Source organism: Larimichthys crocea, chromosome XX (genome assembly GCF_000972845.2).
Source record: "Larimichthys crocea isolate SSNF chromosome XX, L_crocea_2.0, whole genome shotgun sequence".
NCBI lineage: Eukaryota > Metazoa > Chordata > Actinopteri > Sciaenidae > Larimichthys > Larimichthys crocea.
In genome coordinates this window covers 3,647,663-3,665,115 of record NC_040030.1, presented here as the reverse complement: position 1 = coordinate 3,665,115, position 17,453 = coordinate 3,647,663, and the positions used below count along the sequence as shown (strand labels likewise).

Genomic DNA, 17,453 nt, shown 5'->3' with positions numbered 1-17,453 from the left:
TGAGAACGTGGGTGCAAAACTCCACGCGACCTATTTTTGAAACCAAAAGCCGCGTGTCTATCTACAATTAGATCAGCGGCCGCGCTGAGGTGGCGTTAAATGGAACGCGGCAGATCTAATTAAAAGTTTGTCGCACACACAGAGATTCATTCAGAGAGAAAAACAAAATTTAAAAGTACCCAACATACTTCTCTCTGTCTGTCAAATCCAGAAGCACCTTTGAGCCTGAAGAGGAAGAAACAGAACAACCATGAGCAGCTGTAAATAACACAAACGAATTCAACATAAAACAAGATCGTACTTTGTCATCCTGTCTTTGAAAATGTAATAAAATATGAAATTAATCAGCAGCGTAATAAAATAAACTTTGGCACCTTGATATAATTATTAATAACATCTTTAATACAACAGAACAGAGTTCATCAGCTACGAATAATGCGGATCGTAACTTCAATATAATTAATTTGAGCTGCTTCTGTTGATCGAAAGTTTTCTGGATCCCTTTAATAAAAAAGATGATCAAGTTTATCTTTTTAGAAAATCTGTTTTTTAAACTAGTTTTGTTTTGTATAGTCGTTTTTATTATTAGTGGCGGAGTCCACCATTCCCACGATGGACTGAAATGATTTACACACAAAAGACACGTGATCTGTTTGTCATTTCATCTCTGCTGACTGATTTTTTGGGGCCTTTTAATGTTTTTAATTTTTGATAGTGACAGATGAAGTCAGACAGGAGACACACGGAGCAGAGGCGCCTCATATCACGGCTGTTTTTAACATTTCCTGCTGTTTCATTAAAAGGGTCACTATTATTATACACAGCACAGGAAATGTTACATACACATTGACCTCTTTATTCAGTTTGTTTGTCTGCTCTGTGAACACACTCATCAGTTCCTCCTCTGCTGTATTCCTGATGATTTTGTGCTGCAGACGACTCATTTCTTTACAATGACACGCGCTCATGCTCGTCCTCACCCTGCTGCAGTATGTAGCTGACCAGGTCCGCGTGTCCGTTCTGGGCCGCTATGTGTAACGCCGAACATCCTCCAGAGTCTCTGACCAACAGGCTGACGCCTCGACGCACACACTCCGACAGCTGGAGGCAGAAACAGAAAGTCAGCAAGTCAGCGTGTTCGACTCTCTTCAACCTCGTCTCCCACAGCTCTGATAATCATAAGATCTTTATTACAGGCGCTCTCGAGCTGAAGAGACTCGTTAATTTAGGAAATTATCCTAATTAATGAGTGCCTCCTACTGGCTTGTGGGATGTTGAGATCGTACTGAGAAGCTTCTGAATGCTTGATGCGTTTAAGTTTTGCTGTTTGTAAGTGAAATCTGATGATGAATCAGACAAAAAAATGCCTTGACTGTCAGTTTCTGTCCGCGTCCTCCCCCTCGTCTTGTGAAACGTGGCTGAAATTCTGCATTTTTTTGTACAGCTATCATAATTAGGAGACGATAACAAGGAGTCATTACTGCTGAACAGATTGAAACACGAAAAATAAACAGAGCTCTGCAGATGAAACAAGTGAAGGTGGTTGTGATTTTGTTTTACCATGGACAGATCTCCTGTGCTGGCGGCCGTCAGCAGCACTGTGAACAGACAGACAGACAGAAATCGTCATGTGAGATCACGCGGCAGCAGTGACTGTGTCTGTGTTTAACAGAAGCGTGTGAACGTTTCTGTTTCACTTTCCTACAGATCTTCAGTCTGGCTGTGTTTTGTCCGGTCATGCCTGAGGTCGAGGTTATTTCCTCTCAGCAGAATCTTTTCATTGTCTCCGGAGCTGCTAGAAACTCTCTGAGCAGCACGTCTAAAAATACTTACCTCAAATACCGTCTGCGCTTACAGAGCAGGTTGTCTGAATGAATTCAGGTAATTTGCAGGGAAATAAAATCATTAAAAAGCTGTGATGATTATTCAAATCGTACTAGTTTATAAAGTTAAAAGATCAGCGACTGTGTGGTTTTGCTTTTTAAAGACAAATATCCAACAAAACAATGAAACAATCCAACCATCGGGGTCACGGCGGGCTGAAACCGTATTTAATATATTCAGATATAAATAGTTCCAAACTATCTTGAAGTTTTCAAGTGTTTTGGCTGTTTGGCAGGTGTAAAACTGAAAGTGGACAAAGCTGTTTGGAGTTTTTTGGATCAGGAACAACAGGTTCACTTGACTGGAGAGTCCCGGTCATTCTACTGGTCGGACAGTAAACAAACATTTTCCCCAGAGACGTTATTGTTCGAGCCTGAACGTGGTGACTTAAACTGGAACTGAGGGGGAAACACACCACTGCAGAGTCTTTGACTTTGCGTGTCTGGATTTGTTTGTTTTAGACATTCATACACAGACGTGGTTAACGTGGAGCGAAGAATCTCTTCCTCAGCAAATCTTTGGCTGATTCTCCGGTGAATCATTTGCACAAACATCAACTTCCTATTTCTGCTTCTTGACCTGTTCATTTGCATCGTCTTTACATTTATCTACTGACTTTAAGTCTGTTGTGCATACAGCGAACGTGCCGCTGCGTTTGTAACACACATTCCTTTTGTCTGTTTTACAATAAATCTGATTCTGGATCTGAAGTGAAAGTGAAACTTATCGATCAGGACATAAAGACGGGACGAGTGAAACAGGTTTCAGGTGCAGTTAAAGTAATGACACGCTATAAACCTGCACACTGTGTGTGTGTGTGTGTGTGTGTTGTACCTTGTTCCTCGGATGTTAAGGGAGTGCTGCAAAAAGAAATTACAGAGAAAGTTAAAATGGCATTAAATTATGTTGCTGCACCGACCTAAACAGTCATCGACACACTTGATATGTGTGATATTAAACTGAATATTTCAGGATTTGGGACTTTTGGTCGAACAGAACAAGAAGACGGAGGAGGAGGGTGAAGTCTGAGCTGTATTCAGTTGGTTGCGATCTGCAACTTCACCCCTAGATGGCGTTACGTCGCTCACTACGGGACCTTTTAATTGATTGATATTAAAAATAGTTGCTAATTCGCCGTCTTGACTCATCGTTTCAGCATTATCCCAACAGATAATTTGAATTATTATTTATTTATTATATTTTTTCAAGCTTTATTTTGACAGAGACAGCTGAAGAGTGACAGGAACTGAACTAATCACCCCATAATTTGAATTATTTCATAAAATCCATGTAGCGTCTCGTGTAAAAGGGATTTAAATGAAGCTAAAATGATTCTGTGTGTCCGTAATACGTTGCCGTACCCAGTTGGCTCCACCACCAGATCAGGCATCCCCGTAGACGCTCCCTGGCTCACCACCGGTCCCTCGTGGTCCAGGATAAACACCTCGTCCTGACAGATTTCCGTCACAAAGTGGAGGTGCTCCTGCGAAACACACACACACACAGAAAACACTTCAGTCAACAAATATAATGTCAGGGTTATTTTAACCAAAAGAAGAAGTGAAGTGGTGTTTACCTGAGCCTTGTCGATGCGATAGAAGCGGTCAGCTGACGTGGCTGTGGATGTCAAATTTAAATTTACTGTTACTGGAATTAACTTTGTTCAAAACATCAGGCTTGACAACATTATATCTATTGTTTCATCTCATTTGTCAAGGTTTAGATGGAAATTCAGTCATTCAAATACAAGAAATGGGACTTTTTTGGGGGGTTTTCAAGGCGGTAAACAAAGTCTGGCACTGGCACTGACAGACCGTGTTCGTCTTTATCTCAGTAAAAAACTTCATCACTCACAATCCAAGAAGCTCCAGTTGGGAGAAAGTCTACTGCTCGAACTAGTCCTGGGGACGCCTCTGCTCTCGTCCTGAAGACAAAGACAAAAAACAGACGCTGTGATCTTTACGTTCCACTTACTGAACGACAAACTACAAAACAGTTCACGTTATTTGAAGAGAGAGAAAGCAGCAGAGAGAAATCCAGACAGCGATTAAGTGTTTATCACAGACGGAGACAATCAGGACAACGAGGCAGCGTAGTTTAAATTAGAAGTTAAATAATGAATATGATTACATTATTAGAACCATTCTTACTCGTGTGAGATGAGACTTTACTCAAACATGGGTGTCAGTCTGTAAAAAGTTTCATTTGTCGTATTTAACTTGTTTTTGCAGGAGAATTCAACATTTTAAAGGCTGTGAGTTGTATTTTTTATGCTTTGTGGAGCTGCCGACACCTCGAAAAACAACTTGTTGCAAGATTACAAAAAAACATTACAAAACGTCAGATTTTGACATTTTAAATAGCTTTTTTTTTTGGTAGTATTTTGCTTTTAAAGCTGTCAAAACTCATAATAATCAAACTTTTCCTGCAGTAAAGTCATATACCTGATAGTGCACTCTGTGGCCAGTAGATGGCGCCTGGTGTAAGTCCTAGCAGGCACAGCAGACAGGTTTCAAGGTTAACAAACAGCCAAAGCATTCACAAAAAACTTCCACAGATGTTAGCTGAACGTTTGGAGAACGTTTCACACACACACACACAGCCGATGTGCATCTCCACGGTCGCTTCTATCCGTCTATAAATAACTGGTGGACGCGATGACGCTGCGAGCATCATGAAATAATGATGACGAGGAGGGAGAGAGACAGAGAGATGGAAATTAAAGTGATGAGGACAGTGATGAAGATGAAGAGGAGGGCTTACCTCTTGTAATCGGTCGATATAGAGTCTGCATGTCTCCAGGTCACAGTCGCCCCTCACCACGACGATACCGACTGGGATGGCTGGAATAAACACACACACACACACACACACACATTTTGAAAATGTGAGTCAAACCTGCATTGACTTCATTTTCTGGCAACTTGTGTGAAGCAGAAACAAGATTTTATCGACGTCTTATCACCGTCTGAGGCTGAACTTATTGCTTATCTACACATCGAGCAGATATGCAACAACATTAGGATTTAATTTGAGGTTTGTACCTGATGTTTTTATGTGTTAAATGTGTGGACGATCACAGACGATGAAGCTAAAGTATCGCAGATAAGTCTGTCAGTTGGTGATGATGCTAAATACCAGGAAAAGTTTCAGAGCGAGCTGAAGGACACGCCGACAAGCAGCTATTAAAGGTGACTCTATTTCAGCTGCAATAAATACAGTTATACGTTTATACTGCAGAAGTTTTGAAGTGGAGTATTATAACTCTGCTGTTTGTTTTGAGAGTCCTGAGTGGCATGGAAATCCTCAGAGGTGTATCACACCCTCTGGTGGTTAATATGAACCATTACCATCGGTATTTAGGTACACGTTTGTGGACTTTGCATGCCCACAGATTCTTTAGACCTTCAAGTCAAGCTCTGTTAAACAAATGTTGGTTATAGGAGGTGTGTGTCTCTGTGGTTGATGAGGCAGTTAAATGTTTTTTTCTCCTCTGGTTGCATTTGTCTGACAGATGCCACGAACAAAAAGAGAATTTCCGATAGGAAACTAACTCTCCTGATGAATATTAGTCCGATATTAACTCCTGATGCTCTTTAGTTGCTCTATAGTTAAAAAGCTGTCTGTCAGCTGTGTTCGGTGGGTTTGCAGAGCTTTTTCTCTGGAAACAACAAACCTTTGAGAATGTTTGAACCGAAACAATGAGCTAAAACACTCAGAAACAGAAACTTGCAGGGATGACACAACAGAAAACCTTACAGATATCCCGTAGTCGTTCTTTGTCGTACTGCAGCCGGTCGTACTCCTGCAGGCTGATCCGATTCACCCGAAGACGGAGACGATCCGGGACTGCGTGCGGACTGTGAAAAAAACCCACACACACCCGCACGCACACAATTCAGACATAAACACACAATGAGGACGCACGTATGCACGCACAGACGCACATAAACACGACCGTCACAAACCAAATCTGAGAAACGTCAGACATTCAATTCCTCATCTGCACGAGTTTAAAAAGTCTAACTGACAACTGAAAGTTGGACTTTGCTGTAAATGTTCTGCTATCCTCCTGCGACACAGCCCTGATCCTCTGTTTGACACTTTAAAGTCAATGTTTGTGGGCAACGCTGCCTTCAGCGAGGATGGAGGTTGACGAAGGCAGAATATTGACTTCAGAAACATGGTGGGTGATGAGAGAAACACTTTAATACATCTACCCAGCCACAAAAGCTCAAAAATCTTACCTGCAAAGTAACAGAGAGGGAGTCAAATTAAAGCACGTTATATGAACTTTTCTCAGTTGTAGCTGAAGCAAAATGACAAAAAAACAAAAACAGCTTTTCTATAGGAGGGGGGGGCATGGACATCAAGTGACAGCAAAGGAGAGGTGCAGGTACAATCAGAGCACAGCTCGGGGTAAAGTTAAAAGGTAAAAGGACGACAGCAGGAAAAAAAAAACACGCTTAGAAGTCGAGAAGCTTCAGCATGCCGTCATACAGTCGCTCTCTCTGTCCACTCACGACACAAACGCTCGCGCTCAACACGACACGAGTCAGCCGGGGTTCGACCAATATTTCAGTTTTTGAAGACAAACTTGTCGTCAGTGTTTGATGCTTTAAAATGAGTCATGAATGTTCAACGTGTACTGATTATAAATGATCATTTGACAGAATAAGACAAATGATTCTTCTGGTTTGATCTTAAAAAAAACGTTGATGTTTAGTTATTGGAAGAGTCGATAATAAAAAACAACAACATCCATCTCAGTCATTTTTCAAGCAAAACTTATGTTACATAAACTTAGTTATGTGATGTTGTCAGACAAAAACGATCACTCTGGTCTCTATAAATGACAAATCAAATCTCCAATCGAAGGACAGAAGGTGATGAATGTTACATCCTGAGGCAAACTGTGACTTTGGGTTTTGTAAATAAAATCTGACTTGGCTTCAAACATGAAAATAAATCACTGCTTCTCAAACTGTAATTAAAGAAGAATCACCGGTGGAACGCTAACTCCCTCTGGTGGTGCACGGAGAACTTAAAAACATTGTTCTATTAAAATATCACAAATGTTCTGGTGAGAATAAACTGAGATCTGTTTCTTTGTATTTCCTAAGATGAAGCTGTTTCAATAACAACCTGATGTGTTCTCATGTTCCTGAACGTGAACAGCTGTACTTTAAGTCATGACGGCTGATATTTTCAGACACGGCGTAAAAAAGTTTGAAAAACATTCAAATGAATCAAACGTAAACATTCAGAGGTTTATTTGTCACATGTAAGTGAGTTCATGGAGTAAAATCCAAAACATCTTAAAACTAATATGACACAAGTCCGACGCTGTTGTCATGGCAACAGCCAATAAGATGCTGTTGAGTGAATTTTGTGTGATGTAATCGAGCACGCCGCATCGTGTCATCGACGTGTTTCATGTCGTCAAAATATTGTTTGAACCCGAAACGCTGACACACACACACACACACACACACCACCGACACACTCGCTCACATAAACACAAACACACACTTCCAGACACACACACACACACACACACACACACAGTGACAGAGGGCTGAGGTACTTACACAGAGAAGGAGTCTGGGGGAGCAGAGAGGCGGCGCAGATCAGCTGCACACACCTTCTGAATACTACCGCCGCACACACACACAGAAGAAGAAGAAGAGGAGGAGGAGGAGGAGGAGGAAGAAGATGAGGAGAGGAGAGAAGAGGTGGAAGGATAGCAGCAGTGATGAGGAAAGACGGAGAGGAGAGGAAATGAAATGAACAAGAGGAGAAGAAGGAAACAAAGGAAGGAGAGGAAGGAAAATAATAATTACAGACATGTTTTGACAAAAAGAAGAGGAGGAGAGACATAAGGAGGGACATGAGGAGGGACATGAGGAGAGACATAAGGTGAGACATGAGGAGAGACATGAGGAGGGACATGAGGAGAGACATAAGGAGAGACATGAGGAGGGACATGAGGAGGGACATGAGGAGAGACATGAGGAGGGGGGGACAGGATGGGGGAAAAGACAGGAGGGGAGACAGAAGGAAAGACAGGAGGAAAGACAGGAGGGGAGACAGGAGGAAAGACAGGAGGAGAAAGAAAAGGAGGAAAATTAACATTAACAGGAGAGACAGGAAAAAAGACAGAAAGAGACAGACGGAGAAAAGCCCAGAGGTAAGTGGACAAACACTGATCGCACAGAGTACAGTAGCAGAGCAGTACACGGAGCAGACGCTGGTTAACTCGTCCTCGACTGTATGTCTCCTTCTCTGCCGTGCAACATTTACTGTCAGCTGGAAATACACTCACAGATATACACAATATATATATACACACACATATATATATATATATACACACAGAGATATACACAAAGGTTTATTAGTGCTGCAGGGTGGAGGAGTGTTAGTAACCACACCGCTCCAGATATAAACCGCAGAAAGAAATCAATCAGTGGTCTAACTGTCTAATTGTATTCTACAGAAGCCGCGGTGTAACATGTCAGTGTGTCATCGGAGAGATCCCCGAGGAGTTAGCTCGGATTCATCTGAGCGGACTGCACGGTAACAGAGTTTGGTCGGTCGGCCCGGTCGGTCGGTTTGTGGTTTTATTGGCGAGCCGAGGAGAGATGTGGGACATCGAGATGGAGTGAATGTCAGCTCCTACTAAACAGATTGTATGACTCACTCAGTGCAACCCGGGCTTTTACAACACTGCTGGCCTAGATCCTGTGTGTGTGTGTGTGTGTGTGTGTGTGTGTGTGTGTGTGTGTGTGTGTGTGTGTGTGACTCACTCGTTGAGCAGGGGCACTGAGGTGCGTCTCTTGCTCTTCTGGACCATGTTGGCCTGATTTCGGAGGGAGATTCGGAGAGTGGATGGAGCCAGTCGACACGGCTCACCGTCCACCTACACACACACACACACACACACACACACACACACACGGACACGCATGGATGAGCACATGTAAAAGTAGAAACCCGTAATTAAAACACAACTTGTGATACTGATGATGTTCATGTTTGCTGACGATGCCACGATGTTCCCAAAATTTTTTCTTCTATCACAGAGTAAACCGACATATTTCATATTATATTAAATTTAACAGAACTGATAAACTGAGCAATTAACCAACAAGTTTTGTGTCAACAAAGCTGAATATTTAACAATGTTTACTTCTTATTCTTACATGAGTTTTTCTGGATTGTTTTAAAGGTCCGGTGTGTAAAATATCGGGTTATATTCACTAGTCATAACTATGTTTTCATTTGTGTCCGAGCACCTGAAAATAAGAACTCTTTAAAGTCAGTCTCCATGTTCAAATGTCCAACTTCACAGCAGAAATAAACCTTGGAATCAAACCTTCGTACATGAGGCGCACGCTCTACCAACCGGACCGATATTTCTTATCCAGCTTGCGTATACGAGCTGCTGTGACAGGTGAATTTCCACGCCGTGGGATCATTGAAGTCTATCTTATCCCTATCTTATCTTGTCAAAGTCCGACCAACGGTTTCACATTATTCCACTGAAGAGGAGCCAGTAACATGACGAGACGCTCGACGTGCCAGAAGAGAGAGAGAAGAGGACTGATGTGAACATGTGTGCTACGTTTCTTTATGATTCTGCGTCTTTGTGTCTCACAGAAATAGTCTGTTGCACTGTCGAGTTATTTTCAGCCCTGAACGTACCGCAGAATAAATTGTCCGAGACAGTGTGTTGAAATATGAGCTTCTCCCGGCATAAAATATGTATTAATACATCTAATTATACATCAACATACTGCTGCAACGTCACATTTTAAGGGCGACAGACTGGAAGTTATTAAACCTTTCAGGCTCTGTGGTGTGTGTGTGTGTGTGTGTTCACCTGAACAGGTACAGTCTTGAACGTCGTCAGGATGACTTCTCTGCACTGGTGTAATCTCTCCCCGTGACCGCCGACCTGTAGCGCCGCCTGGTGGAGGAGAGGGAGGTTAACACCAGACACTGTACTTCTGTTTTTAATTCGGCATCAACCTCATCTTTGTGTTTCTCTCACCAGCGAGGCCATGGTGAAGCCGATGACCTCGATGCAGCCGTCGTCGTGGCGCTGCGGTTCAAAGTCCCGATGGTCGCCTGTGTTTCCCCACGGCATGGTGCCAGCACAGTACCTGCACAAATATACAGTTTTAATATGGTTCTGCACATGTGAGCACTCTGTGATGTGCTGCTGATGCACGGCTGATAAAGATGCTGCATGTTTTTAATAAAGGTTAGACTGTGCATGTTTAAACAGATCTACTTTATTTCACCGTCCAAAGATTCAAAACTTCTGGAAGGACGTTAGAAAATGTTTGTCAGACAAGTTCTATACCGAAGTTTACTTAAAAGCCAAAAACTGTGCTTTAAAGGAATTTACACGGACAACAAAACAGACTAAACTTATGTACATGCAGGTTTTTGTGTGTAGGATTTAGTGGCATCTAGCGGCTGTAGTTGCTGATTGCAACCTTGTTGCCTCACACTCTCCTTTTCAAGTATGAAGAAACTACGGTGGCTCTAGAAACATGGGGGACTCGTTCAAGGTCACAAAAACATAATGACTCTTATTTTCAGGTGACTATGTACCAATGAAAATAATAATCTTTCACACTGGACCTTTAATCAAAAAGAAAATAATAAATATTAGAGGAAAATGTTCCTTTTTATTTGCACAATGAACTGATACTGTTGCAAGTCGAGGGATGTTAGAACATAAGAAAACAAAACTAAATATCAGTTTTCACATATGAAGACATCAGATTGGACGTTTTCCTTCCAGAATCATCGTCCTCTATGACGTTACATTTTAATTTTGTTTTCATTGTTTTGACTTCTAACCAGAGAAATGTAACTAAAGTTAGTGTGGGAGGATTTAACTAGTGTCGAAGCCTGAGAGAGAGAGAGAGAGAGAGAGAGCTCGTGTCTCTGCCTGAAGGAGTTACGAACCAATTTAAAGACATTTCGTTAGTCGAGTATTAACTAGAGAGGTGGAGTGTCTCATCGTTTTATTAAAAGGCTAAAGGGAAACACTGAATAAAGAGAGTTATGGAGAATATTTGGGACATGAAAGATGTCCTGAATGGACATCAAGAACTTTAGGGAGCATGATGTCACATTATAATTAGTGCTGGACTTGACGTACCTGGGAATGTTTAGAAACACAATGCACTGAAACTTCAGCTCCTGGATCTTCTGGGTTAAGTCGGTACCATCGCACTGAGAAACGACACAGAGAAAGTGAAACTTATTATATTTAACTTGTGGCCTCGCGTATACGTTTCTTTTGACTTTACTGTACAAAAACAACAGGTTTTTTTTCTACTCTCAGATCCGCCACAGGATGCTTCGAGCTTCTCGGTTCTCGGTTCTCGTTCTCGGTTTCAGCGTTCTCCCCTCTCGGTCTTAAACCTGTTTTGATGTTGTTGGGTGGAAAGTGACTGTTTCAGGTCAAAGGTAACGGCAGACCGGCCCACTCGGCTCTCCGTAGGACGCCCTCAAAGACTTGTTGCAGCGATGAGAAATGTGGAGGTATAATGTGTCAAATTCTGAATGTAGAGTATTGATGGAAAATAGCCGCTTGTCAGCGAGGACGCTGGCTGTTTTCAGTCAGCACAGTAGATTATTTTATGCTGTTACTGCTGACAAATAACAGAAAACACCAAATACTACAAACACGTATGATCTGTGCATCCAAACAGATTATTCTCTCTGCCATAGAGCTTCCTTTGTGTCTAAACACAATTAAAAACACATCCTTCATGTTCCTTCATGTTCCTGCATGTTTCTTCAGGTTCCTGCATGTTCCTTCATGTTCCTGCATGTTTCTTCAGGTTCCTGCATGTTCCTGCATGTTCCTTCATGTTCCTGCATGTTTCTTCATGTTCCTGCATGTTCCTTCATGTTCCTGCATGTTCCTTCATGTTCCTGCATGTTCCTTCATGTTCCTGCATGTTCCTTCGTGTTTCTGCATGTTCCTTCATGTTCCTTCATGTTCCTGCATGTTCCTTAATGTTCCTGCATGTTTCTTCTTGTTCCTGCATGTTCCTTCATGTTCCTGCATGTTTCTTCATGTTCCTTCACGTTTCTTCATGTTCCTGCATATTCCTTCATGTTCCTTTATGTTCCTGCATGTTCCTTCATGTTTCTACATGTTCCTGCATGTTTCTTCATGTTTCTTCATGTTCCTTCGTGTTTCTTTGTGTTTCTTCATGTTCCTTCATGTTTCTTTATGTTCCTGCATGTTCCTTCATGTTCCTTCATGTTCCTTCATGTTCCTTCACGTTTCTTCATGTTCCTGCATATTCCTTCATGTTCCTTTATGTTCCTGCATGTTCCTTCATGTTTCTACATGTTCCTGCATGTTCCTTCATGTTCCTTTGGGGCAGCAGTAACTCAGTCTGTAGGGAGCCAACCGGAAGGTGGCCGAATGAATCGACTGGTGGCTGAGGAGGTGTCAGTTGACCCTTGAGCAAGGCACCAAATCTAGATTTGCTCCATCTCTGCACATTAGCATGTCTATAAGCCCTTTCTGTATGTGTGGTCATATTTTGGGCTTATATGCGAGTGAAATTTTCTCATGTAGGGATCAACAAAGTGAATCTGTTACCATGAACACACACACTGTAGTTTACTTTGACTCAATCCCACATACAGCGTCCTGCTGCTGAAAATACTCAAAGAAGGACCAAATGTGTATTAATCCTGCTGAAAATACTCAAAGAAGGACCAAATGTGTATTAATCCGCACATGAAAATAGTCCCCAATAAACTGTTTAAGTTACGTTTGCTAGAAACTACAGAAGATTTACTTCTTCTCAGTGGCGTAAACTGTTAATATTGGCGATAACAAAAAAATAAATGTAGCTTTATCCTTGAACATTACTCTGGGATCATTAAGAAGGACGTGCTTTGCCGACATAAATAACCAATACTGGCATTTTTCACTATTTTCTGACAGTAAATCAAGAAAACAATCTGCAGGATCGATGGTGAAAATGATTGCTGGCAGCTGCTGTAATCACAGTGCAGAGGTCAGAGGTCAGCAGGAGAGCAGCAGCCCTGATAAACGTTCAATCTTTCTGGCTATCTGGCTGAAGGACACTCCAGAATGGCGGATGTTCAGAGAGCGGTTGAAGGACGGCCTTTTTAATCACCAGGCCCGACCCGCTGCCCAGACGTGTCGACATGGAAAACGACACAGAGGAGTGTGTGTTAACACTCACCACCACTCTGACGTGCTTGGACAAATCCCTCGAGCTTCTCTGGAGGAAATCTGAGAAGGCAGCCTGCAGAGAGAGACACACACACACACACACACACACACACACACACACACATAAACAGAGAGAAGGAGCCAATCAAACAGTATTACAGTTCATTACATTTCCCTCATTAAAAAGCGATAACTCTGCTGAAAGCTTCCTGTCCAACTTCCACCCACTGTTTGTTCCATTCACATAGATGCAAAACTATATGTTGTATAAATGAAGAATAAAATGAATTATTTCAAAACAGAGACTCTTCATTCTCTAATCGAACAGGGCAGTTAAATTTCTGTCGCATGGTGGCAAGATAACGCCACCTCCAACTGGAATTTAGGACAATAATAACTTTTCATACACAGCTTTATCCCGAGAGGCAACCTGCAGTTCCTCTTGTCGTCCACTTGAGGCTGGCTCCAGAAGTGAGTCAGTCTCCATAAGTCCCCATGTTCAAATGTCCAACTTCACAGCAGAAATAAACATGTTTACAGCCTGGTACAAAAAACAGTTTTGGTCTCTGTAGCTAATTTCCCCGTTCATGACAACTGTACTGAGGGTGAATTTATATACAACTCACCTGTTCACATTATATTAAGGCTTAAAGTTATGCAGGATTAAGAGCGTGGACGCTTTGATTGACAGGTGGGTGCTTATTTGGGCAAACATGGTTCATTTGATTCGATTCATTCCACATCTTTCCTCATTTTAGGATTAGCCAGGAAGTGGACGAGATGGTGACGACAACGTCTCTTAAGAAACCTGTGGGGGACGTCACGGATACGATGTCCATGTCTTACACCATCTGTGCTTCACCCTAACCTCCTCCCTCTTACAGTCTATTTTCCATTCATCCATCTCTCCTTATCCTCCTTCCCTTTCTTCAGTCTTACTTTCCTCTCGGCCGTCATTCTTGCAGAACGCTCTACGTGCGTCTCTGTGTCTTATTAAGAAGTCAGGAAACCAGAGAAAGTTTGGCCAGCGTGAGTTTCAGTGTGTGTGTGTGTGTGTGTGTGTGTGTGTGTGTGCGGTAAGTCAACTCAAATGGGACACTCACTCCTGCATAGAACATCTTGTTGCGGAAGCGACTGTTAAACTTCTCCGGGTTGGCCTCTGGAAAGACAAGATGAGAGAGAGAGAGAGAGACGCAGAGAAAAGACAGAGAATACATTAAATATGCTGCTGGAATTAAAAATGAAAAGAGAAAAACTGAAACACAGAGAGAGGCTCGGAGAAAGACAGTGAGACTCGTGCGCGCATGAACGCTCGTGAGCATCTGAATGTGTCCTTTTGAAAATTTCATGTCACTGCGCTCGGCTTTCAGCGGAGTACGTCGCGTTAACGGGAAAGAAGGCGACTTAATGGAATATAAATAGAGTTAATACGTAAAAGATAGAAGACATTAAAATAGATTTTGCCGACCTCTCGACTCGTGGAACTCCAGGGTGACGTGAGCGTCGAAGCCCAGGCTGAAGTAGTTGTTGAACACGTTCAGAGGCAGCTGAGGACACAGGAAAAAAATATTAAAGTGCATAAATATTCAACAATTTATTCACATAGATCCATTTATAATGCACAGCCAGTGCCTATTATCATGTCATTATCATGTATGTATGGACCAGACAAAGTTGTGAGCATGAGGGTTCAATCACAAGTACAGAAAGCGCTCGATATTTGTGACGTTTGTGCGTGCGGCTCACCGCCATTACTGGCTGTTAACTTGTGTGCACAACAAGCTAATCTTTCAGGGTTTGTTCAAGTAACAGTTTTGAATAATGCAAGTAGAAGAAACAAGAGACGGCGTGCTGGTTAGATGAGCTGCAGGAGATACACTGTGTGCAGCGACACAGCCCTGCTACCTCCCGAAAAGATGGAAAGAAAGCTTTTTATTTCTCTGATACCGGCGCTCCCTCACTCTCATTCACCGTCTAAGTTGCTCAACCACAGCTCGCTTTTTCTCGCAGGCACAAACCAAATTAAAACTTCTTTGTGTTACTATTTTGCAGCAGTAAATTGTGAGTCAGATGCAGATTTAGAAGCTGGTACATGAACATAAATAAAGCCAGTAGGTAGTCCGTGATCTAGCTGGATAGTCTCAGTTTCAGAGACATTTCAGGCTGACTGTAAAGATTTGACGGCCACAGTGTGACGTCGGGCTGCGTTTTTTGGTCCGGCTAAACTTCTCCACTGCGTTTTTTGGCAGATCCTGTCTGATTATACCCGTAAGAAGTCAGCTTTTGGATGCTCGCTGTGTCCACAATGTCAGTTTTCATCATACAGACATACACCCTAACGGCCAACCCAGCCTCCATGTGATGACTCCTGACCTTCTGCGTGCCCTCCTCTGGCTGTGCGACGCTTTTCTCTACGAGGAGGTTCCACCTGTCCAGCTGCACCACCGAACCGTCCTCCACGTGACACAAAACCTTGGACACCGGCTCGTCCGTGTAACCCTGCGATTGAGGACGAAACGGTGTGAGTTACATAACAGTCAGCAGTTGCAGCTTTGTGCTGGAGAAGTAAAATTTAATATTGTTCGTCAGAGATGATTCAGACAGAAAATGTGAGGAGGTATGTCCAGGTCCAGCTGTTCTGGAGCTTTCGATCACAGCAGCGGAGCTGTCCATTCGTCATGACGTTCTTCTACTGAGGAAGACAGCGTGATGTGATTGAAAGCTCGAGGACAGCTGCAAATGAACAGACCTTGAGGTGAGATTGTTCTGTCAACGGTCAAGAATTAATTTTCAACATCTACAGCTCCTGTGTGACACCATCAAAAACTACAGAATAGTTATTATATAATATATATTATATATGACATCTTTTGTTGAGTTTTTGGACAATCTTAAGTTTCATTCCAGTTATCTCATTGTTTTATTTCATTCAAAATGTGTTTTTAAGTTATTTTATTTCATTTATTTCTTCAAGTACCACTACAGGAAAATCACGTGATAGATTGAGAAGGTTGACTTGTAAATGAGGCTGGTGTGAACAGATTTCACAAGGCTCTTCTATGTTTCTGATTCTGAAATAGTTTCATCTGTTGCAACAGGAGGTTGAAGAAAGAGAGGCGTAAAGGTCAGAGGGGAAGAAAAGAAGATGGATGGAGGGAAAAATGACGTGGAGAGAAGATGAAGGGGGGCGAAGGGATGATGTCGACTCTGGAACATTTATCGCCTCTATTTTATCGGTCTGACTGCTGAGGCCTCCCTCTCTCTTATCTGCCTGCTAACAAGAACACACACACACACACACACACACACAGAAAGACAGAGTGTAACAGACAGCGAGCGCTCGTAATGATTTGCTTTCGGTAAGTGGTCACTTAGGCTGCTTCACTGACACCATCATCACCTTACGAACAAAGACACACACACACACACACACTCATGCACACACACACTCATGCACACACACACACCTTACTCCTCCTGTTCATTCCTCCATCACATTAATCATTCGAGACAGTGTCTCTCAGTGTGGACAGTGTTTTGTCTCTCTTTCATCTGTCTGCCTCTGGACAGGGTCAGGAAATCAGTGTATCACACACACACACACACACACAAACAAGTGCGCACACACACACACGTGTACAAACACAACAGAGCTCACACATGGACACACAGCACATCACAGAGTCATTCACACTCACACAGAGGTGGGACAGCGGTGACTAACACGACAGACAGTGTCAGAAAGATAAGAGAGGAAGGAAAGGAAAGGAAAGGAAAGGAAAGGAAAGGAAAGGAAAAGAGAGGAAAAGAAAGAAGTAGGAAGGAAAAGGAAGCAAATGAAGGGACAAGGGCGGACAGCGAAGGAAAGGCAAGGGAAGGAAAAAGGGTCAGAAGAGGAAAGGAAACAAAACAGTGAAACAATCAAAAGGGAAGGGGAAGAGGAAGGAAAGAACTGGGATGGAGAGGGAAGGACAGAAAGGAGAAAAATAAAGGAAAGGAAAGGAAAGGAAAGGAAAGGAAAGGAAGCAGCGAGAAAAAGAGGGAATTAAAAGGAAGAGAGAGGAAAGGACAGGAGTGGGAAGGAGAAGGAAGCAAATGACGGGACAAGGGCGGACATCGAAGGAAAGGCAAGGGAAGGGAAAAAGGTCAGAGGAGGAAAGGAAAGAGAGAGAGAGGAAGAGGAGGAAATGGAAAAAGGAAATGGGGCAGCAGAGACAAAGTGTATGAAGAAACTCCTCCGTCATAAACAGCTGATGAAGTAAAGGACAAAGAGGACACGCTAATTACACGTGAGTAGATATGGATTTCCTCTCAGCCT

At 42.6% G+C, this 17,453-nt stretch overlaps 1 protein-coding gene across 7 annotated transcripts in view; it reads right to left on the bottom strand.

Annotated features, from left to right (window-relative positions):
• Positions 1-17,453, bottom strand: part of dgki (diacylglycerol kinase, iota) — a 71,373-nt gene that overhangs the window by 5,648 nt on the left and 48,272 nt on the right. For 3 of the 7 annotated variants that reach the window (XM_027291955.1, XM_027291956.1, XM_027291957.1), the window contains exons 14-32: positions 15,509-15,634; positions 14,604-14,682; positions 14,239-14,294; positions 13,146-13,208; positions 11,066-11,139; positions 9,941-10,052; positions 9,770-9,856; positions 8,694-8,806; positions 7,476-7,538; positions 5,644-5,744; positions 4,648-4,727; positions 4,329-4,373; positions 3,739-3,808; positions 3,461-3,501; positions 3,246-3,367; positions 2,719-2,744; positions 1,561-1,598; positions 981-1,101; positions 180-225 (exon numbers count right to left, since the gene is read on the bottom strand). In XM_027291955.1, the coding sequence (XP_027147756.1) occupies positions 180-225; positions 981-1,101; positions 1,561-1,598; positions 2,719-2,744; positions 3,246-3,367; positions 3,461-3,501; positions 3,739-3,808; positions 4,329-4,373; positions 4,648-4,727; positions 5,644-5,744; positions 7,476-7,538; positions 8,694-8,806; positions 9,770-9,856; positions 9,941-10,052; positions 11,066-11,139; positions 13,146-13,208; positions 14,239-14,294; positions 14,604-14,682; positions 15,509-15,634 (1,463 nt within the window). The remainder of the gene's footprint in view (positions 1-179; positions 226-980; positions 1,102-1,560; positions 1,599-2,718; positions 2,745-3,245; positions 3,368-3,460; positions 3,502-3,738; positions 3,809-4,328; positions 4,374-4,647; positions 4,728-5,643; positions 5,745-7,475; positions 7,539-8,693; positions 8,807-9,769; positions 9,857-9,940; positions 10,053-11,065; positions 11,140-13,145; positions 13,209-14,238; positions 14,295-14,603; positions 14,683-15,508; positions 15,635-17,453) is intronic. The other 4 variants (XM_027291960.1, XM_027291961.1, XM_027291958.1 and 1 more) reach the window with 3 other exon arrangements.